Source organism: Zootermopsis nevadensis, unplaced genomic scaffold (assembly GCF_977971745.1).
Source record: "Zootermopsis nevadensis isolate Lab colony 2312 unplaced genomic scaffold, Znev_1.0 Znev_ptg000011l, whole genome shotgun sequence".
Lineage (NCBI taxonomy): Eukaryota > Metazoa > Arthropoda > Insecta > Blattodea > Termopsidae > Zootermopsis > Zootermopsis nevadensis.
The window spans coordinates 17,372,065-17,395,679 of record NW_028259143.1 but is presented as its reverse complement, the minus strand read 5'-3'; the positions used below and the strand labels follow the sequence as shown (position 1 = coordinate 17,395,679).

At 36.3% G+C, this 23,615-nt stretch overlaps 1 protein-coding gene across 1 annotated transcript in view; it reads right to left on the bottom strand.

Annotated features, from left to right (window-relative positions):
* Positions 1-2,036: 2,036 nt before the first annotated feature.
* Positions 2,037-23,615, bottom strand: part of SLO2 (slowpoke 2) — a 284,378-nt gene continuing 262,799 nt past the window's right edge. Inside the window, exons 16-25 of the mRNA XM_087347471.1 lie at positions 22,866-22,931; positions 19,783-19,888; positions 19,027-19,271; positions 17,096-17,230; positions 15,418-15,529; positions 12,615-12,800; positions 11,226-11,357; positions 5,400-5,498; positions 3,298-3,503; positions 2,037-3,083 (exon numbers count right to left, since the gene is read on the bottom strand). Of these exons, the coding sequence (XP_087203597.1) occupies positions 2,315-3,083; positions 3,298-3,503; positions 5,400-5,498; positions 11,226-11,357; positions 12,615-12,800; positions 15,418-15,529; positions 17,096-17,230; positions 19,027-19,271; positions 19,783-19,888; positions 22,866-22,931 (2,056 nt within the window). The 3' untranslated portion in view covers positions 2,037-2,314. The remainder of the gene's footprint in view (positions 3,084-3,297; positions 3,504-5,399; positions 5,499-11,225; positions 11,358-12,614; positions 12,801-15,417; positions 15,530-17,095; positions 17,231-19,026; positions 19,272-19,782; positions 19,889-22,865; positions 22,932-23,615) is intronic.

The window sequence follows — 23,615 nt, the reverse complement described above, 5'->3', positions numbered from 1 at the left end:
ATATGTCGTAAGTATTTTTATGCAGACAGTGGGTAGCGACTAAAGAAAATTCTCCCATTATCATATTAGAGCATCGTCACAAACTAGCACAACCAATCCATAACCTAATTAATATCCAGTCATTCTGCATTTTTCTGATAAGTACTTAATCTTTTGACACAAAGTGTCTGAAATGTATTACCATGATTTCTTATGAGAAACATTTACATACTTAAATTATTCAAGGTTAATTAAATGCTAGGATATACTTTCGTTATAATAATTTTTTTTGGCTAAAGAATATAATTGTTTACATAATCACTTTTCAAAAACTGCCAGTGCATCTTTTTCTTACAGAATATTCTGTTTCCGTCCAATTCATCGGCAATGTCGAATGTCAGCTTATGTTCTAGTAAAGGTGCATTATTGTATCTGCGGCATATTTCTGTTGTTTCAAGACAGGTACGTAAAAGGAATCCCATGTGTCCCATACACAGAATCCGAGGCACTAAGAAAAACATCTACAGAGAAAAGGACTTGTAATTTACAATTTCAAGCCACCGTGAGCTGCACAAAAATATTTCTGTTGATGAGACGACAAAGACATTATGGCAACAGCTGCTTCAAGCAATTTATCCAAGGAAAGTTTAATCTTTCTGAATATACCACTGAGGCAATGTGTGTCAAATAGTCACTGTTTCAAATTCAATTAATGCTGTGGAAACAGTTCAACAGAGACGTCACATATTTATATATAAGATTATTATTTCGACACCATTAACGCACAGTGTACTATTTATAGGACAGGCTTGTACACGTATGCACACAAGGGAAAGAAAGTCAGTGTTATTTGGTAATAATTATAAGTTTTAAATATGCCACATTTGTTTTCTGTCTCATTTTGAAAGTGCAAAGTTCTTTTGTGCTAACAGAATGTAAACAAACAGAATATCAAAATGGCCACTGGAATAACAAAATGGCCACTGGAATATAAACAGACATGGTGAAGAAATCCTGATTGTCTGAACAAAATATGGAAACATAAACTGCTCCAAAAGTGTTTAGGAATAATAAATAGAAGTACAGTTGCAATGTTAGTCTAAAAGTATACCTGCTACTTACAAACAGTCATGGAGAAAGTGAAAGAACGCAAATTAAGAACATAAAGAATTAGAGGTTATAATAGAAAATGTGTAGCACTGAAAAATATCCAACTTACTTTGTTTTTGTGAGAACTGTGCAAAAAATTCTGATCCCTTTCATCAAGTTGCATTCTTACTTTAACCTCATTGTTCCATTCTTAACCGAATTCCCATTCACTCGTAATACGAGACCAATAAAAACTTAGATCACACAGAATAGGTTATGAACACAACATATATACCCACACGCACGCACACACCGGCACTAAAGTGAATGGGATGGGTTTAATGAACCTCCTTCCAAAAAATCCTAATATTATCCTCAAAACATAGAAAGTTCAATGTTGCAGAGGGGGGTAAGCAAAAGTTCAGCGAATCAAATGAATCTTTATAAATATATAATTCAGTATGTTACAATCCAATGTACAGAGGACCTATATATATTCTTCTTTGTCCCACTCATTTCATGAGTATTTCTGATCCTATCACAATATAATTTTCACCCATTTATTCAATAATTATATTATTTTGAATCATTCTATCAGAAGGCCTATTAATTAGTAAAAATAAGTAAAGCTGTCCCATTATACCCCATGCACGCGCTTGGGGGGAGAGAAAGTACAGCTCCTACTCATTCTTGACCTCGGCACTAGATGGGGGTGAATGGTCAGCGTCATGCCCCAGTCGCACTTCACCCCCAGGAAAGGACCCCGGTAACCATTTGATAGGAGGCTGGGTCGGCTCCAGAACCGGTCTGGACGCAGGGGCTAGATGAAAAATCCTCTGCCCTGTCACGGATAAAACCCCCGTCGTCCATTCCGCAGCTGACTGAGCTGCACCGATTCATATTAATTATCAAAATTCGAAAATTTTATCAGCTATCTACTGTTATTTTGAAGAACTGTTTCCACATAATAAAATATTTTATTATTTATTTCCATCTCAGATTCCTGTAACCATTTTTCCAATTTCTTATAAACACGTATTTTCCTGCCAAGTAGCAACTGGAAAAGTGTCGTCAAAGAGATAATCAAGTTGTTCTGACGACCTTAAAAAATTCAATAAGGTCAGCGTGCAATTCGGTGCAGCTGATGTGGCACAGGAAGAGAAATCGATGAGGAAATGAGGAGCTTGGTTCACAGCCACTTGTTGCGAACCATGCTACTGAGTCTCCTCCCCCACATGATATGATATCATACCAGAGTGCCCTGAAGATGCTGTAGGTCTGTGACTGTCGGCTGTGTTGTCGCTGACACTGGTCCTGCACTAGGGAAGTTTTCTTCATTACTGCCCCCTAAACCAGACACATCCAAACTTCCACCACATGCACCTGAATCCTCAGAAGGTTCAACTCCTGAGTCAGCACCTTCTCCTGAGACACCACCACTTGCACTTGTGCCAACACCAACCCCAGTCCTAAGGATTGGAATTCCACAGTTCAACTGTCCGCTGCTGCTCGCCTCACTGGGTGAGTTGCTATCATCTGGCGGTGTCACCTCAAGTCCGATGCTGCCATTCAGAGCAATCTTGATGGGAATGCTCTGTTTTGACGGGTTGGAAACACCTGCGAAATCAACTCCCAAATCCTCTAAACTACTTTTCTTCCTTCCACTTCCAACCGATGCGAATCCTTGTCTCAAGGAGTTGGAACGACGCAAAAGGATATTATCATCCATGATGCGAAGGGAGTTTGATCGCCCTCTGTAACCAGGGCCACCACCGACGACGGTAGGGCTGTCTGGAAGCGACAGAGAGTTGGCTTTGGTTGTAAGAAGAGGAGGGGGTCGAGGGGCCATGTAACCAGAGAGACCCAGTCCTGATGCCCTCCGGCTACCTGCCTGTGAACTCGCAGCCATTTGCTGCACTAGTTGCTGTGAGCAGAAACTGATGTTAGACTTGCGTCGGCTGTTGTGGCGCTCGAAAGTCTTCTGGGCTGAGAATGGACTGGGGCGAACCAGATAGCTGCAGAGTTAAATGGGTACGCGTAAATACATACATTTAACGCGTATAGCTCGAACTGCACTAGGGAAATAGAAAGGCTATAAGGGAAGAATCACTGACTCCTAGAAGATAAGAAAGATTATTTCTTCATACAAACTTTCTCCATTTGTGGCATGAGAACTCGCAACTGTAGCGCCAACTGAAGAAGGAGAAGAGTATTAAAAATTATACTTACATGATATCACCTTCTTCCAATTTGAGGTCACAACTAGGGTTGATGATTACATAAGACAGACTGTTCCTCTTCTCACTGATTTCATCATAGTCACTGCTAGGAAGATTAAGGCTCTCCATGCGTGAACGAACCAGATTTGCAATTTCGGCCCTCTCAATCATCTGTGCATGGTTGTCTCGAGCTTCGTTCGCCATGTTGACTGAATACTGTGGGGCACACAAAACAATTAGTTTAGTTTGTGTACGAAATCAAAAGTTTTAATGAGTGGCATATATTCTTCATAGCCTAAGTGTGCAACGCACAGCAAAGAAAATTCATTTATAAGCTACAACAAAACTTCTAAATTACAGTTTTTTCCCCTTGGATCCTTGGCTAATGCAGCCTGTGCGGCATACAATATCGCATGCCACAACTTGTTAATTCTTCTGATGAGAACTCTTGACATATTTTGACAAACATTTGGGAGTATATGTACCTTCCGTCCGACATATATAACATGCCTTACTTTCTCATCTAGAACATGACATTGAGAAATTCTGTGCTCTTAAGTTCTCATGCATTACTCCACAGGTACGTCACATACATATGCATTCTCAACAATTCCATATTCACACATGCAGTAAGACAGAGACAAGAACATGTAATACCGTCCACAGACCAGGAGAAAAGCCCTGCAGGGGGAAGTCGTTTCTGGTGCGGTGCGGGGGGGAATGTTTACTGCCTGGTGGACTAGAGGGCTGCTATTGGTGGGGAGTGTGATACGTCAGAGTTTTACGCTACTACACAGACTGAAAACATCAGGCAGTTAAGAGTAGCGTGTAGTGAGCGCACTTTTAATGTTCTGCGGGTGTTACGATAATATTCTAGATTAAATCGCTGTGCCACTGTGAGGTAATCTTAAAGCTGTACCCATTAGAACACGTGAAAGCCTGTCGTCTGTTGTTCGTTCAGTGGTTGTGGAACGAATGCTTTTAGGATCGGTCGTCACTCACCGCGAAATCTTGCGCATGCGCGTATATCGAATTCCTAGCAGGGATTTTCTCCTGGTCGGTGGACAGTACATGTAGCACAAAATATTCATGGATTTCACTTGGTGTTTCGTAGAAGTGTTTCTCTTAAAGATATTATACACAAGAAGTAAATTTTATGACGATGTTCGGAATTTAAGATAGAACAGGAAGACTGAAAGCTATATGTAGTATAGAATTAAAGAATGTACTGGTATTAAAAAAATAAGCTTTACAGATTTCTTTAAAGTTGCAAGACTCAAGTTCTGCACACTCACTACAATACACGACACACAAGACATCACATCTCAAAAAAGTGTATAAAAGAACAATTTATAACAGATAAAGAACTGGTGATTGAGATTTAATGAATTATATATTTGGCTTCTAGCTAAGACTGTAGATTGACATGTTATATTTTTATAACAGAATGTTGAATTATCTCAGTCATCTCAACTAATATATGAGCCCAGAGTCCTTTAAGACGGCACAAATAATATAATGCATAAATTATATTTTCATCAACTGTGATCTTTTCAATACCTCTGGAAATGCGGAGGAATACACTGACATGCAGCGAACTGCCAAAAATGTTGACATCGTTGAGATATTTTGACATTATAAATGACAATGATTTTGGAATACAGCTATGAAGGTTAAATGTAATATATTCATATTTTTAAGTACGCATAAGAAACTTTAAATAACATTTATTATTTGTGTCGGAAGCCGGTCACAGTGGCCGCGCGGTCTGAGGCGTGGGCCCCGTGCGCTTGGGTTCGAATCCCACTCAAGGCACGGATGTTTGTCAGCGTCTTTCTGTGTTGTGCTGTCATGTCTAAACAGATCAAGAAACCTCCAAAAGGGGGCCCCTATGCTCGACATAACAGCGAAAAGGGTATAAAGGAAAGAAAGAAGAAGAAGAAGATTTGTGTTGGAAGCATGCAGTACTTCTCCAAACTTATGAAATAATAAAATATTATATATAAAAATAGACACTGCCCAGTTTTGTTTTTTTATTTGTTATGTCCTCTCATCAAGAGAAAATGGACCAAGCAAGATGTGTCTGCTGGTGCACAATAATAGTTTACTCACCATAGAGGTCTGATTTTTAATGCAACTCAGATATTGTGAGATTTGTAATTTGGGTCTGTAAGTGACCCCAACGCCATCAGAGTCATTGTCCTCGTCAAGCTTGAAGAAACAGGAACATGACTGATAGAGAAAGTATGCACTAGTGATAAAACATCTGGATGGCAACTCATGAAGTTGAAGAAGAACAAATTGAATTATCTGCGGTGACAACAACTCTTGTGATGCAGAGAGTTGGTAACAAAATTTATAATATATATTTTCCCCTTTTTTTGAAAGTTTCTGATGATGGTTGTTATAATGGATTTATCCAGCTTTCAAAATGTTGTAGTTTTCTGTAATTTTCATAATTTAAAAGATTTGGAAAGTCCGAAAGAACAATTTTACATACTTTTCTGTGTAATTTTTTTTTAACTACATTTTGTTCGGGAAACTTGGAAGAGAAACAGACTGGAGTAACACATTTTCCCCTTCGTTAGTTACTGATTTTAACTCCTAAATACATTAATAATACAAAGACAGGAACTGCTGCAATATTAAAGCAAACACATGATGGTGACGATAAGAATCAATAAACAATCAACTTGAATAACTAAAAGTTTTATGAGAGCGTGCCAGTAATTTTTTGCACTACAGTTTAGTAAGAGTTCAGAAGTTTGTATCTATACAATAAGAACACAAGTTTATGATAATTTAATTGTCATCAGACGAGCTTGCACAATAGTATTAAAAATATATTAAAAGTGGCCGTCAATCACAATATAAGATAATTAAAAGATTAAAATATCATTTTACGTTCCTTATCGAGTACTCGATTTACATGTGGAACATTTACGACATGTTTCGGCTATCACAGAGCCGTCATCAGGTGTTATGTTATAAACTTTTTAACTGAATTACTGAATTTTACTGTTTTTTTAATGATAAGAAAAATGAAAACTAAATATCATTAAAAAATCAGTAAAATTCAGTAATTCAGTTAAAGAGTTTATAACATAACACCTGATGACGGCTCTATGATAGCCGAAACATGTCGTAAAAGTTCCACATGTAAATCGAGTACTCGATAAGGAACGTAAAATGATATTTTAATCTTTTAATTATCTTATATTGTGATTGACGGCCACTTTTAATATATTTTTAATACTATTTAAATAAATCACAATATGACGCACCTACAATATCTTATATCAGTTTGCACAAATCTGAATGTAATTAACAGGAGAAAGTTAAAGAAGTTACAACACAACAGCAACCCTTGGCATTAAAATTCCTGCGCATATGTCTTTAAAATAGTTTTAAAAAAATAAGATAAAAAAATGATATATAAAATACAATCCACTATTCCTTAAAAACTTCCTCTGAGGGGTGGACGTCAAAATTGTCAATGTTGTTATTGACGTTATTAGTATTACAGTATTGAATATCATGACGTCATAAGAATTTAAATGCAAAAAAAATTCCTTTTCTAAACATTTATGATAAACTAAATAAAAATGGGTTTTCCAACTATGCTTGTATGTACGTAATGCAAAATTTATTCATCAAACCGTACGATAATAAAAAAAAGGTTAATAAGTGACAGCTGTTTGGTGCTGGAGTAAGAAGAAAGTTGGATGATCAACAGGGCTAGAAAGTTTTACGCAGGAAAATATAATTTGAAGACAACGGCAACATTACACCACCACTAAAAAAAAAGTCTTTAAATTTATGAATTTATATTAATGTTTGCATCCACAGAATAAAATTAATAAAATTCCACCATCACACTGTACTGATTAAATTCTGCCAAATGGTATGTATCAATATAGCACAAGATTTGTAATGGAACTACAGATATATAAAATTAAAATTCAGCAATCCGTTAGTCAGAATGTAGACAGGCTTTTATTTTACGTCCATTTGTTCACCCACTCTAAATAAAATGATATACATAAGCATAATCAAAGGTATTTTATGGTGTACGTATGGAAGCAGATGCCATTTTTAAAATTTATGTTCGTACACACAATATTATTAAGAATTAAAAATAAATTATACTTAGTACAGACATTTCCAAAAAAAAAAAATCCTTTTCATCACTTTTGCAAAATTACTCAGAAATTTGAACTTATTTCTAGTACAGTAACTACTTTAAGCAATCATCTTCATTTTGTAAGGTATTAGGACATGTGGCCTCGTATGGCTTCATGCCATTTCTTTAATAACCTTCCTATATTTCTCTTGCCAATTACACGTAAGTGTTGATATTTTTTTTTATATTTTGTTTTAAATTACATAATTCAGTAACGTTGTATAAATTTCATAACACATTGATTTTTAGTTCAAAAAAATATCTAATAGTTTACTTCCGGTGTATCAAGTGTCAAGGATTTTAACGTAGTGACGTTTCACTCTACCGATGTTCGCTCTGACGTTTATTACAGAATGACGGCTACGATCCTATTACTATTTTACAGTTTTAATTAGCGTTCATTTTAGAATTACTTCAAATGTACAAAAGGTTTAGCCTTAAAAACTATAAATATTATTAGTCCCCTTCACATCTCAGTGTCGAATGAATTCAGACACGAGATTACTTGTCTAGAATGTGATTTATTATAAACTTATTGAGGTAATTTTAAGTGTGTTTTATGAACGCACAGCTACCATTTATTCAGGGATAATTATATCATTATCTGTTTAAATAACTCCGTGGAACAGCTAATAGCCATTTTGTACGTCAAGAAATTCCCTCCCTCTCACAGAACCCAAAATACATTATCTTTTACAAAAGAGCCTGCCCCATCAACACTATCAAATACAGTACAATGCAATACTGTCTGACAACTCTTATTCTTCTTCTTCTACGGCTCTCCGGTCCGTATTCGGTCCAGCCTCCTCAATTCTCCTCTCTGCCTTATTTTATCTCTGGTTTGAGTAAACAAATGTATTTCATACATCTGTCTATAATCCCCAATTTGCAGATCTGCCGCCAAACAGTCATAACCACAGAAATCGACTACCTTGATTCGTCCTAATACTCATACAGTGTGTATAAAGATTACGTAAACAGGAAACACAACTAAACACACTTGTAAAGTAAAGCATTATTGTTTTAAAGCTGCGTTAATTACATATATTCAATGCCATGCACAATATTGAAGTTAATAGGACATATATATCCTACGTTATTTATTAATTATTCATCCAGCTATTTCTAACTGCAACTAAATACGCTAACGCTAAATGTGCTAGCATTGGGGAAGAGAATGATAAATAAGAGTCTAAATTATACAATTTATTTTAAACAAAATAAAATGTATTTATAAGTTAAAACAGTTTAAAATAGAAAAAATAAACATAAAATTTATTTATAAGTTAAAACAGTTTAAAATAGAAAAAATAAACATAAAATTTATTTATAAGTTAAAACAGTTTAAAATAGAAAAAATAAACATAAAATTTATTTATAAGTTAAAACAGTTTAAAATAGAAAAAATAAACATAAAATTTATTTATAAGTTAAAACAGTTTAAAATAGAAAAAATAAATATAAAATTTATTTGTAAGTTAAAACAGTTTAAAATAGAAAAAATAAACATAAAATTTATTTATAAGTTAAAACAGTTTAAAATAGAAAAAAATAAACATAAAATTTATTTATAAGTTAAAACAGTTTAAAATAGAAAAAAATAAACATAAAATTTATTTGTAAGTTAAAACAGTTTAAAATAGAAAAAATAAACATAAAATTTATTTATAAGTTAAAACAGTTTAAAACAGAAAAAATAAACATAAAATTTATTTATAAGTTAAAACAGTTTAAAATAGAAAAAATAAACATAAAATTATAAAATTGTTTTCATTCCTCCTGTAGTTCTATCAGTTTTTGTAAAATTATTGGAATTAAAAATGTAATATATGACATGCTGTTCATTGTTCAACGGTGGCACTAAATACGCTTATCTCACATTCCTCATGCTTATATGATTTATTAAATGTATACAAATCTGAAGTGGGATAATTTAGAGATAAGACATTATTCACATAAGTTATGAGAAAATTAAAATTATTTATTTTACTCTTTTACAATTTTGTCTTCTTGTCAACTTCCAAAAAAACATTCATGAATACTGATTGGCTGTATACAGGGTGAGTCAGAAATATGTTTACAAACTTCGTGTGCGACCCCTTGCTCATAGGAACATTTTTTCTTATTTTTGATCCTGGAACACGCACACGAAGTTTGTAAACATACTTCTGACTCACCCTGTATAAACAAAAGTACTAGCTGTTAGTTTGTTACTATTTTAAGCCTACCCCAGATGGGTAACAGGCTTTGCTTGTATTTCCTCACAAAACTCTTTGCTTCACATAGAAATCAGGAATATTTTATATCTGACAGGGAGGGAATGAAATTTCGTCCTTAACCTTATCAGCCTCATGTCACATTTTATGAGCAGTCCATTACACTACCATAATATCAGACGGTTAACCACTGGTGTCCCGCGCCGTAGCCTCGCGGTCTGAGGCATCGTGCTTCAGACCGGCGATACGGAATGCGCCCTGGTTCGAGTCTCGGGGAAAAGAAATTTTCTCATGAGCTTTCGACCGGTGCCAACCCAGCATCGTGAGGAAATTGGGGAGCGTAATCCGGTCAGGAAAACTAGCAATGGCTGGGGGTTCGTCGTGCTGACCACACGTCACCCTATATCTGGTTGGATGATCGTTCACCTCTGCTTAGGCATGTGAACGTGAGGCTTTGGCTCTCTGGAGCTGTTACGCCACGGATTTAATTTAATTTAATTTAACCACTGGTAGCCCTGCTGTGGTTTTAAATCACCTTATCCAACACGAAAAAGGTTAATACAGGATGGTATTAACTAGCTAACAGCAGAACAAGAAGCTCAAAACTGCTAATTCCAAAGCCCATGATTATGGCTGAAATAAAGGTATAATCTATATATTTTGTTTATATGAAAAATAAACGTAACATTCTTCATGTAATGTGCTGAAATATGTGCGGTTCAAAAATTTGTCAGCAATGTATCAGAAAACAAGCCAACATCAGAGCAGCTTTGTAGCGGTACTAATTATGTCTATGTTTGCATGTCTAGTCTACGTTGTGACATATTCTCTACAGATATCATTTGCAAGACCACTTCGTCATTAAACTGATTTATTAGCAGTACACAAATGAACTACTGCTCCTTACGCTACACATTTTTTTTAATTTGAGAGGGTCAGTTTGTGAGATTTGAACTGTTTCAAAATATTATCCCATTCTTTTTTCAGTAGGAGCTTCGTAAAACAAATAACCCTGTTATGATGAAGTCATCATGAATGAAGTTAGTAGACAAGGAAACTAAAATTGTTTTAAAACTACAATTAATTAAGAGAAAAAAATAGCCATCTCAGCCACTACTGAATTGATTTAACTCTTTCGGAATCAACGAACACCTGTCTGAAACAGAAACTGATTCTCTCGTCGCACGTGTCAGAACTGCAAATTTCTTGGGACTTTCGTTACGCAACATTTGATCGCATAAAGTGGACAAAATTTGGGATATAAACACATAATAAACTGTTACGATCAATGAACATGCCATACAAATACTTTATAGAAGAAATAAAATCTACCTGTGTCCTCTGTCACTGATAATTATAACGTATAAGAATTTCAGAGAAAATTAAAATAAAAATTCTTTTAATGCCTTCAAGGGTGAATATTTGTGGAAAAAATGTTAAAAGCTCCATTTATGAAGAACATCTGACATAGATTTCAATTTTGAAACTTTTTGAAGCCTCTATTTCTTTTTACGGGACAGAAAATGTCTAATTACTTACATGTGAAGTATCTGACGATGACGTGTCCTGCGTTCTATAAATTCCGATTGGAATCTCACAAGTTGTGGAGCACAGCTTTTGATACAGACGCCCATATGTTCTGATCCACATGTCATCTTTTGTGATCTTCATCTGTGGTAAAAACACATAGATCTCAGTATCTGTTTCGTTACCAGAACAAACTGTGTTACGCGTAAGACAACGCTACTCATGACGCGGTATACTAACTACATTTCTTACCTCTAGTGCGAACAGAAAGTAAAACTTAAGTGATTTAAATTGAATGGGATGAAGTGTAATGCATATTTGCCTTTTCATAAGATTATCGACTCTCCCTCTCCCACTCTCGCCCACGTGCTACCATTGGTCCACTCCCATACCTGCTCCCATTGGCTCGGGGCAGGCTACACCTTTCACTTCCCGGCCTATAAATCCAGCTCCTCACACCCTATTGGCATATTCATCGCCCTGATGACGGAGGCAGTATGACCTCTGAAACGTTGGTTAACATCGACCAGACTACACAGCGCAATAACCCAGAAGACGGATATCTTCATTATTGACTTAATTTTTGAGAGATTAGGTACTGTCCTTTGACTACTAGAATTATTTTACTCTCGTAACTTGCTACAGATTTTCAAGGAGACTGTAAAGGTTATTAAGTTTTTTACATTCCATTTCATATGTTTTCGAAGGTAGCCATCAGCTAATCCTGATGCTGGTATAAAATATCTTCATTAATTACAGCAACCTTTGCCCCGTCTAATTGCTAATATCTGGAAATCTCTTTGCGGCTTAATAACCTTGGATACAATTGTCAAGGCACAATTAGAGATGGTAATGAAAAAAGATTTTATTATAACCAGTGCAGATCTCGTCTTGAACCTGGTGAAGGTTTGGATTCTTTCAAGGTGGAACTTTTTTTTTTACAAGAAATCAAAATGAATTTTTTTGCTCGTAGAATCAATGCCATACGCGAAGAAAATAATGTCACATGAGATCAATAACCAATCAGTAAGTTTTCAAACTCCACACAAATTTTCATGAAAACTACATTTTTCTGGTTGTACAAGCTCATATTAACAGAAAAGTTAATTTTTTCGCAGAATGTATCCTATTTTTAATTTTCTATGAGCAATGTTTTAGTAGAGCAGACTTTGTAAACAGTACAGACACCAATATTAACAACTCGTATTGCCACACGAGCATCACAAACATTTAGACAACATTTATCCAATTAAAGACGAGGCAGAGCGAATTACAGCGTTAATTCTACAGGCTGCTTATGCGTGTACCACTGTCTTATGTAACAGAAAATACTGCCACAATTTTACAGTAGCTGCAGTTACGTCATTATACCTACGTACTACATCTACTGCGCATATTTACCGATGTCAGGAAACCCGATCCTGGGGCTTGGTCGATGCCGAGCAGAAGACGTACAAACGTGATGACATAATCCTTAACGTACGCCTGGTACAGCAGAGTGTCCAGCATACTTGCACTGAACACGCTGCCAGCGGCAAATTGTAATCGGAACATGTACGAGATGTGCGAACCTCGTTCTTTCTCACGCTGCAAAAATGTCAAATTTTAAATACTCAAACAAAAATTTTGCTTGAATAACAAGAAAGGAATTAATCTTTTTTAAAATCTGAAACACAATAAAAATTACTTTTGTTTGTGATTTTCTTAGTCAGTGCCACAATACTTTACAGAAAAATTTCTCAGGCAATTATTCATGGCCCCTTCTTGGTCACAAATTATAATTTATGATGCTGAGACGTCCAATGAAAATACAGAATGAAGAACAGTATTATAAACAATGTAATTGAAGATTTATACTCGATCTGAAAGATAGCTATCATAAAAGAATAACTGTTCTATAGAGAAAACATTTTTTTTAATATGTTGTAATATAGTTAATAAAATATACATCTTGTAAAAAATCTCCTGCCAAGGAAGAACACTGTTAATGCAGAATACAGATTCATGAAGTGTGATCTACGGATTAATAGATCCAATAAAAAAAAAATATTGTTCTTAGGTTTTCTTGACTGTAGTTCGATGTATAATTTTACTAAGTTTCTGCATAAATAATTATTAGTTACAGAATTATTTTATTTTTATGTCAAATATATATCACCTGAATCCATCACTAAAATACAGAATGCAAACTGAAAATGTTCTGCACAATTTTTCAGAAAGTTTGCGATGCTCGATAGGTTTGTGCAAATGCAAAATAAAAATAAAAAGCAATAACCAACTAGGAAGAAATTGCAGGTCAAATTTCTATTTTGTGTTCTCAGTACAGAGTGAAAGAAGGGTTCCTTGTTACAAGTAAAGAACTTTCAATGTAAAAACTATAAAATATTAATAAAATAAGTCAGAAAGATACTGAAAGGATTGAAAATAATTAAGAGTCTATGTTATTTATCTACAGCCAATTTTTCACGGTCCAATAAGAGATGTAATTATAAATATTGCGAGGTCAACAACCTTAAATACTTAAAGAATGATTTTTGATCATGGTTTCTCTGTTTACTATAACAAATTTAAGTTTCGTGATGAATTACGATCAAATTAAATATCATACACTACGAAAAAATACTTTTGTTATTCTTCACAGAAGCTATAAATAATGCTTATGTTGTTCTAAACTTGAAAAGTTAATTTTTCTATTGTGTTTCTTTCACGGGATGAGATAATGATCTTATTCGGGAAACAATGACTTGTCATCGAAAGCGTCTCCTTTTCTTAATCTCCCTGCTGTTGTCGGAAAACTATCACAGCAAACCACATTCAAATTCATCACTTCAAAACTGATTTTAACACCATTTTAAAAATTCGTAATGTTATCCCCGGTGATTAATTCAGCACCATATCGTAATGAAGAATGTGGGAGTGAAGGTATAGAGCCACGGCTTGTTAACCTGAGAAACAGACAGACGTCAGCAGTTAGCTCCATGCCTCAAAGAAAATAACCCCAGAGGTAGTCTGGATGCAGGGCAAAGATTTGTGAAACCTGATGAAAGACTCTCGGGTTACAAGCCACGTCACGTGGCTGAATGGTGAATAAACAATATCTACCGCCAACGTTTCAACAGCAATCTCTTCTCTCTTCCTCAGGGTTGCTGCGTAACAAATCTGGTCCTCTGTAGCGTGGTTGCCAATGGGAACTGGCAATGGACGGCAGGTAGTAGCATGGTGTTGCTGGCGGCCGGTCCGTTGCTTTGTTTCGCGCTGACCAATAGGAACTGGAAGTCGAGGTCAAGCGCTCGCTGGCTCGGCCGTCTGGGCAGACAGCAGTTTTGTCACAGCACACCAAGCCCGGCTCAGAGTGAAATCATCATCGCTATTGATGTTTTTGTGCAGGCAGATCTCAGTGGCTTCTTTTCGAAAAGACGGTGGATATAGTTTATTCACCATTCAGCCACATGACGTGGCTTGTAAACAGAGAGACTTTCATCAACTTCAGTCGCCGCGAAAGCTTCACTTTATACATTTGTGAAATATGTTCGGCGTTAGCTATGATGTCATGATGAGACAACTGTAGATGTCACCACTGTATAATACATATGATCCCATATTTCAGTTTTAACATTGCACCTACTGGAAGTTACGTAAAGGTAAGTGTTAATAGTGAATATTAGGTTTACGATGTAGGATATGAGATTCTCACAGCAGTGAGTATGAAGACGGCTGTTTTCTGGGTTGTAGCGAGGTCTGGTAGAAGTTTATAACGTTTAAAACTGATGGAGACAGGAAGGACCTCTGAATCGTCCGTAAACTTCTACCAGACTACACGGAACTACAACCCAGAAGACAGAAATCTTCCTAGGATTATTACAACTGACATGTTAACATGTGAGAAGTTAATATATATATATATATATATACTTGATCCCAGGGATTACGTATGTTGACTTCTTGGCCAAAGATGATCAACTTCGAGTTAACGATCAGGCACTTATTACCGTCGTCATAATTTTCATACTGAGCTACAAGGGAAATTTATTACCAGTGCTTTTCAATATCTCAAAAGAGACAGATTTTCATGCTTAACTGAAGGGAAAGCCGAAGAAATGAAGATAAGAATGAGTTAGGAAACTGAAATAAAGAGCGTTAAGAGTGCAAGCGTCCTGCCGGCACCTTCATCCGCATTGAGGAGCTGGGAGGAATTGCCCAGTACCTTTTCCATTTTGGAAAGATGAAGAGCATATTTGTCATGAGCCCGAAACTGCATAAACCTCATGTTAGATGACTGTGATAATTCTGTGATGGTCTTAATTCCGGGGAAGAATCTGCAATCATCAAAACAAATGTTCAGTTAAGACAGAGAGAACGTAAACACTCGTACATAGTCACTAATCATTTAAAGCGTCTGGAAAGTAATTACTCGTGTACGGCTGGAGTTCAATCCTTGGCAGGGGTGTTGGATATCTTTTTCTTATCACTAAAACAGATTCTGCATTCACTCAGTCTCCAATAAAACAGGTAAAAATGACTAACGGGGGCTTCAATACGTACATAAATGTCTAAATCCAATCTTGTGCTTAGGTTTAAAAAATACACGAACCACTACTTTTAAAATTATGAAAGGCACGACAACAGTTCGTACGCGTAGTAATGGTACCTTTACCATATACATACTGTAAAACATCTCACTGTTATTTTCTAATTAATAAATTAATTAAAAAATTAATAATACAAACATAAACCCCCCCAGAAGAAGCAAGATTAATGTCAGGATGCAGTAGAAATTAGGTGATTAATGAAATAATTGATATAACATACATTATTAATTAATTAAGAGTACAAACACACATTCCACAAAAAAAAAATATCGTGACATATCATTACCAATAAATTATTAGCTGAAACATGAATCGAGCCAAAAGAACATTGATACGCCAGCGCAAATTATTACGTAATAGTGTAAATTGACATCACGTAAGAAATAACAATATTAATATCATGATCGTACGTAAACTAGAAAGGAAGAAACAAAAGAGTAACATTGTGCGTAAAACGGGCGGGTGACGAAGCATTATCTGATGATCTGTGCATTCCGCCTTACGCTTACGTAACAAACAGTAAGTTACTCAGCAAAATCTCATGGCTACAAAAAATTAGTGGCCAAATAGTGAAATCAAAGATCTGGTGGCCGTAATCAAGGCTTCTCTATAAATCCCAGGTCTCACGGGGTCCCTGGATCTTTGAAGACGATTAACCTCTTAACTAGAATACTGCCCTCAGACACGGGCCTAATCGTCGTCGTGGCACCTGAAAAAAACTTAAAGCAGTCACTACCGCCATCTGTTAGCCTCTCGGCAATGTCCAGTACACTGGACAGTGCCGAGAGGCTAACAGATGGCGGTAGTGACTGCTTTAAGTTTTTTCCAGGTGCCACGACGACGATTCTATCCTCGATATGAAAAAAAGCAACAAAATAATACAAAACGTAGGAACGTAATATGTAAATATTCTTTTAACTGCTGCTGATTAGTCTTGTAGGTTGTTAGCAAATATTAAGGAGAAACGCACTGCCTCCATCTTCCGTGGAGATGATATGTCCCTCTGAAATGATAGTAACTATCTTCGAGTCATGACAGAAATCCACATTTTTTTTTACCGATGTGAAAAACTTAAAACTTTTAACTGCATCTAGTTTTAGAAGTTTACTTAAAAAAAAGGAATCTTTAAGTTCATTCTCTTACCTTCACGCTTTACCACCGTAACGTGCAGATTTGATACAACGAAACAAGTGACGAAAAATAACAAATAAAATAATAAAAAATATGGACTGACACAACGCTTAATATAATGATCCCAGCCGAGTACAGAACACGGTTTGTTAGTCCTCTTACTTGAACATAGTCTGTACAGCAACGATGGTGTTACAATCAGACAAGGTGTCTTCCTCCGCAGAATTGGACATCTCCTTGTTCACCACGACCACATTCTCCGACAGAGTTATCCCTGCTCGTAGTAAGTCATCGAGGCTAAAAAAAAAGTATAAGAACCATTGGTAACTTCATGGTTCCAGTAAAATATAGCCTCGTTATAAAAAAATCTAGACATATCACAAAATGTATTGATAAGTTCAAGATGTCTCCGACAGCCAAAGTAGCTGATGTGCCAATAAACCCAATATTACTACCACCACCACATAAGTTTATAATTTTAATATAATTTGAAATACGAGGTGCGATCGGAACGTTTCTAGACTGTGTCAATAGCGGGGGAACCGGATGTAGTACGAGCTTCTGCCGCTAGGGGGTGCGGCCTACATTCATAGTGAATCAGTGTGCCAGCCGGCATCATCGAATTAGCATTTGTTTCTTAGTTACGGGCGTCTTGGTAGTGCATTACACCGACCCTCCTGCGATTTCGGAATGGCGTGTGCATCAAATTTTGCCAAAGACTCGCCAAAACGGCTACGGAAACCTATGAAATGCTAAAGCAAGCATTTGGGGAGTCCGCAAACTTTTGTGTGGCATTCACGTTTTAAAAATGGCCGGCCGAACCTCTGTCGATGATGACGAGCGTTCTGGACGACCATCTTCGAGCACAACGCCCGAAAATGTTACGAAGATTCGGCAGGCCATTCACGAAGATGGACGTCGTACCATCAACGACTTGTGCGACATTGTTGGGATAGGCTATGGGACCTGTCAGCTGATTCTAAAGGAAGAACTCCACATGCGACGCCAAGGCTCCTGTCTGAGGACCAGAAGCAGAATCGACTTGACTTCTCGTTTGTCAGGAGCTCAAAGATCTTGCAAGAACCGACCCCAACTTCCTTTCTAAGCTCCGTGTGACTTCTTCCTCTTCCCAAAGATGAAAATTCAGCTAAAGGGAAGGAGATTTGAGACGATAGAAGAGATTCAGGCAGAATCGCAGATGGTGCTTGACAGGCTGACAAAGAAAGATTTCCAGGGATGCTTCCAGGCTTGGCAGCGGCGCTGGGATAGTTGTGTTCACTCCCAGGGGAACTACTTCGAGGGTGATGGATGAATTTAATACCTGAGATAAGTGTACGGGTTTTTATAGGCGCAGTCTTGAAACTTTCCGATCGCACCTCGTATTATTGCAGAATAATGCAAGTGGTTTTCTTCAAATGATCCGTATGCTTTGTACTAACTAAATAACTAACTAATTAGATGGCTTATGGAACACGAAGGTTCATCATCGAGTTAACCAAAGCCCTCCACAGGTCCCTGTCCTGTGCAAACAAAATCCAGTCGCCTTCAACTTCAATCTCCCATAGATTCCGCTTGATATCCTCATGTAGTATCCTAGTTTGTCTTTGGCTAATTTTCTGACAATTTCCCGCTCCCTGTTGATGTCCACACTTTCATTACCTTTATCTGTCTCTAAAATTTTAAACCTATTCGAAATTTCAAATCGATATCGTTCCTTTATCTCTCCCTAATTTAATTTTTTTTTTAAAATCAAATCTTTCCGTGTCGAAATTTTGCTTAGATTTTCTACTTCCTGAAAGCCTCTCCCTCACTTTTGTCACTACCAGATAATAGTCAGTGCCACAATCTGTTCCTCTGATTGAACTCACATCAATTAGACTTGTCTGCCTTCTATTATCTACCAAAACATGATCAAACTTATTCTGGTTGTTTCAAATTAAAATTTGAAAATAATATGAAATCAAACCCAAATTTTAATATGAATCCTATTATGGAGCGCTGTGAAGTGGTTTCTGATATCGAGCTCAAATCCTCTGAATTTCTTTACGTAAAGATACTTTAAAATTATGCTACCCGCAAAGCAGGGCCCTTACCGGTCGATTGAACCGAGCATCCAGTACACGAGCGGAAAGTAGGATATGGCATCCAAGAGGGCAGGATCGGGACGGCGTTCAAGGAGAAGAATGATCGGGTTCAACGTCGTTTTGGCGCGGAAATGTGCCCTTAGTGGGACGATGAAGTTGTAGATACCATTTGATGCATAATCAGCAGCTAAGATGATAGTTTTGTTTTGCCAGTTATATTCTTTGGCATTTCTGTAATTGCAATGTTCACACACCTGCGAACAAAACAAAAATAAATCGGATTACCCGGCGCAACTGTAGCGATCTTTCAGCTGTTTTGACGTCCCGTTGAAAAAAAAAAATTCGAATCTATTTATTTAAAACGTCTGTGAATTTGTTTTAAATTTATTAAACATCGTATAAATTAGGTCGTTGCATCTTTTCCAAAAAAAAAAAAATTTAAGAATGTAATTACGTTGTTCTTGAAAATTAGAATTCTTTATATTTTTGAAAGAAAAATGTCAGTTATATATTATTTAGTTGACAGACTGAACAAACATTAAAAAAAAAGCCTCAACAGGGGTTATATATAAAAATTATGTTATATAAAATGATTTAATATAATATAATAATGAAGTCTGCATTTGAGCGAGCTTTTATATCTCGTAACTCACTTTCAGGACGTGTCATATGAGTACGTAACCATATCTTTTACACTGTTACATATAATTTTATGCTAAGTAGGTCTTATAATTAAAATGCTAATGCGTTTATTTCGAGACTTACTTGAGCTAGCTGAAGACAACAGAGAGGTTTCTTCTCTTTGAGCAGGTAACAGAGAGTTGGGCTTACACCAATGTACGGAGACACAGGGGGAAAGCCCTTCACAATGCTATAAAAATTAGAAATTTGTTAGAAATTTATTGCATTACAAAGAGAAACAATTTTTCTCACCGCAGATCCTCTTTTAATGTTCGCTAATGATATGTGCTACGTATACTGGATATTGTACTTGGAGTTATGAAAAGTTATTTAAATTATACACAAGAGTTTCAGTGATCTATTCTAAGTAAAAACTGTAGACTTATTACGACAAATTTATTAAGTATCATTAGAAATAAGTGAACCACATTATTATTGTTGAAAAATTTAATAGGACATTACGCAGTGTGTCCAGAGAATCACTCTGGGGTTTTCTAAATCATTATACATACTGAAAAAAACCAAAGTCAATCAAAGTCAAGTCGAAATGTTTCTGTCAGAAAATTTCTACGTCCACATAAGTGACTTAAGTTCATACATGTCTCAGCGTCCCCTTGTATGACGGTTAAACTTATTAAATATTCCATATTTATGAGATGGTAAAGTTGCGTCATATTGTGATATAATAAATATATATTATTTAAATCTTGTCCGTCAAATCATAATTAATTCTTATTAAATATTAAAATATTACAATAATTAACATTTAAAATATTAAATGATTTTCTTTATCGAAATATTCGATTTACATTAGAACATCATTTTTCACGATATGTTTCAGTTCCTAAAAGAACTACCTTCAGGTGTATTATATAAAGATTCAAATCAATTATAACTTAAATACAATTTATATATATTATTTTATCTGATAAACATCTGATAAAAATGTACGCTAATATTTTAATATTTAATAAGAATTTATTGTGATTAGACGGACAAGATTTAAATGATATATATTCCATATTTGTAAAATCTGACGAAGACAAAGTTTTACAGAAAGATGGAGCTCTGAATAATTGTAGTAAAGCTGGGTTTCTGGGTGTGAGATGGGTGTGGGCCCAGTCATTTGCCTTCCTGACTCACCACACCTGCCTCAACTTATAATGTGTTCTTTGCTTTAAGTGCGTCTGTCCAGATGATTATACTTGAGAACCACTGGATGGATTGAGATTAAATTTGATTTGGAGATTGTATCATGAGTATATTCTGTGTATTCCTCTACAGAATACACTTTCCGAGCTCGTTCTTGAAGGGTTACGTCTGAAGCATCGAGCAGGAGTGTACTAACAGCCACATTTGATGAACTCAAAAAGTGAATCATTGCAACTATGAAAACAGTAATAGCAGAAATGATGAACTGTGTATGGACTGAAATTGAGTATCAGTTAGAAGTGTTTTGAAGATATCCGTCTTCTGGGTTGTTGCGCTGTACAGTCTGGTTGATGTTTACAAACGTTTCGGAGGTTATACTGCCTCCATCATCAGGGCGATGAGTATGAAGATTTCTGTCTTCTGGGTTGTTGCGCTGTGTAGTCTGGTCGATGTTAACCAACGTTTCAGAGGTCATACTGCCTCCGTCATCAGAGTATGAAGATTTCTGTCTTCTGGGTTGTTGCGCTGTGTAGTCTGGTAGATGTTAACCAACGTTTCAGAGGTCATACTGCCTCCGTCATCAGAGTATGAAGATTTCTGTCTTCTGGGTTGTTGCGCTGTGTAGTCTGGTCGATGTTAACCAACGTTTCAGAGGTCATACTGCCTCCGTCATCAGAGTATGAAGATTTCTGTCTTCTGGGTTGTTGCGCTGTGTAGTCTGGACGATGTTAACCAACGTTCTGATGACGGAGGCAGTATGACCTCTGAAACGTTGGTTAACATCTACCAGACTACACAGCGCAACAACCCAGAAGACAGAAATCTTCATACTCATCGCCCTGATGACGGAGGCAGTATGACCTCTGAAACGTTTGTAAACATCAACCAGACTACACAGCGCAACAACCCAGAAGACGGAAATCTTCATACTCATCGCTGTGAGAACCTCAAGTCTTACATAGAAGTGTTTTGTTACACAAAAGAATTGCATGTGGAAAGTTACTGACAAAAACTGTCTGAATTTATTTAAATTTCAGTGTTCTGTTTTTTTTTGTATATTTAATGGTTAAGAAAATACAGTTTCCTAAAACCCTCGGAGAAAATTTCTGAACACACTGTATTATTTCAACTACTTGCATCACCTAGTATCAATAATATTGAAGGTAATGGGGGAAGAATGATGTAATTAATTTAATAAATTACAGTGGGAGAGTTTTAAAATTACTCTTACCTGCTAAGTCACATCCATTCATCCATTACAATTTACAGATAAAATAAGGTAATGAACTGGTGCCTATTTGTTGGCTACTATAATAATTACAGAAGATAAATCATTTGAAATTCCATATTTTGAGAATTTACTGTTAACATAACATTTCTACAGAAGACGTATTTCACGTATATGCTACGTGACTTTCAAGGCATCACTGTCAAGTTCAAAATAAATTTCAAAATACTTAGCTTCAGAACACAATAACCCTGAAGTATTACTAAATTCACGATCGTCTATATAATCACAGAAGAGCAAATATAACACGACTCTTTTCCAAGGCTCAAAATTGGATAGCACGAAATTAAAATGACTTGCAAGATTACAAAATCTTCGTCAGAAATTACATACTACACAGTTAAATACAAATTAAGAAGGGAAAATTACATTTTCCAGGCTTTAATTCCTTTAAAATCAATATAAAAATAATAATATCATGATAAAGATTTTCCATATCAATTTCAAATTATTTTCAAACATATTGTACTAATGAATTTTTAGGTTTTAATTCCAGTTTTGTACGAATTTAAGTCAATATAAATTCTGTTTCTGTACATTTGCAATGCGACCATCACTTTTAAAAGAATATTTTCAATGAGATATAAATACCTATTGATTACGCTGATGAAAACAAATCCTTGTTTCACAGTCTTTTTATATGGCCACGTTAGACACACAATAATTAACAATACCCACAATGGCAGAAAATATAAAAAAACATTGGCATTCGTGATAGGCCACTTACCATACATATTCATCACGCCATGTGCTGTTAGCACATTCCTCAGTTTGCCGCTCTGTAACGTCAGATCTGAGAAGATAGCAAATGTGTGCGATTGATGGGTGAGAACATTGGAAACACACAAAATGGCATGCAAATCATGAAAAATCGGGTGCGTGGTACTGCGAAAAGCTTATTACCATCGAGACGTTCATTATCAGGTAGACACAGTTTGACCACTCGATTGGGAAAAAAGCACGGAACAGACAGATAAGCAAGGGGACGGTGCAAAGAGTTTAATAGCGAAAGAAGAGAGAGACGTGTAATATACGAGGCGCGATCGGAAAGTTTCAAGACTGCGCGTATAAAAACCCGTATACTTATCTCAGGTATTAAATTCATCCATCACCCTCGAAGTAGTTCCCCTGGGAGTGAACACAACGATCCCAGCGCCGCTGCCAAGCCTGGAAGCATCCCTGGAAATCTTTCTTTGTCAGCCTGTCAAGCACCATCTGCGATTCTGCCTGAATCTCTTCTATCGTCTCAAATCTCCTTCCCTTTAGCTGAATTTTCATCTTTGGGAAGAGGAAGAAGTCACACGGAGCTTAGAAAGGAAGTTGGGGTCGGTTCTTGCAAGATCTTTGAGCTCCTGACAAACGAGAAGTCAAGTCGATTCTGCTTCTGGTCCTCAGACAGGAGCCTTGGCGTCGCATGTGGAGTTCTTCCTTTAGAATCAGCTGACAGGTCCCATAGCCTATCCCAACAATGTCGCAC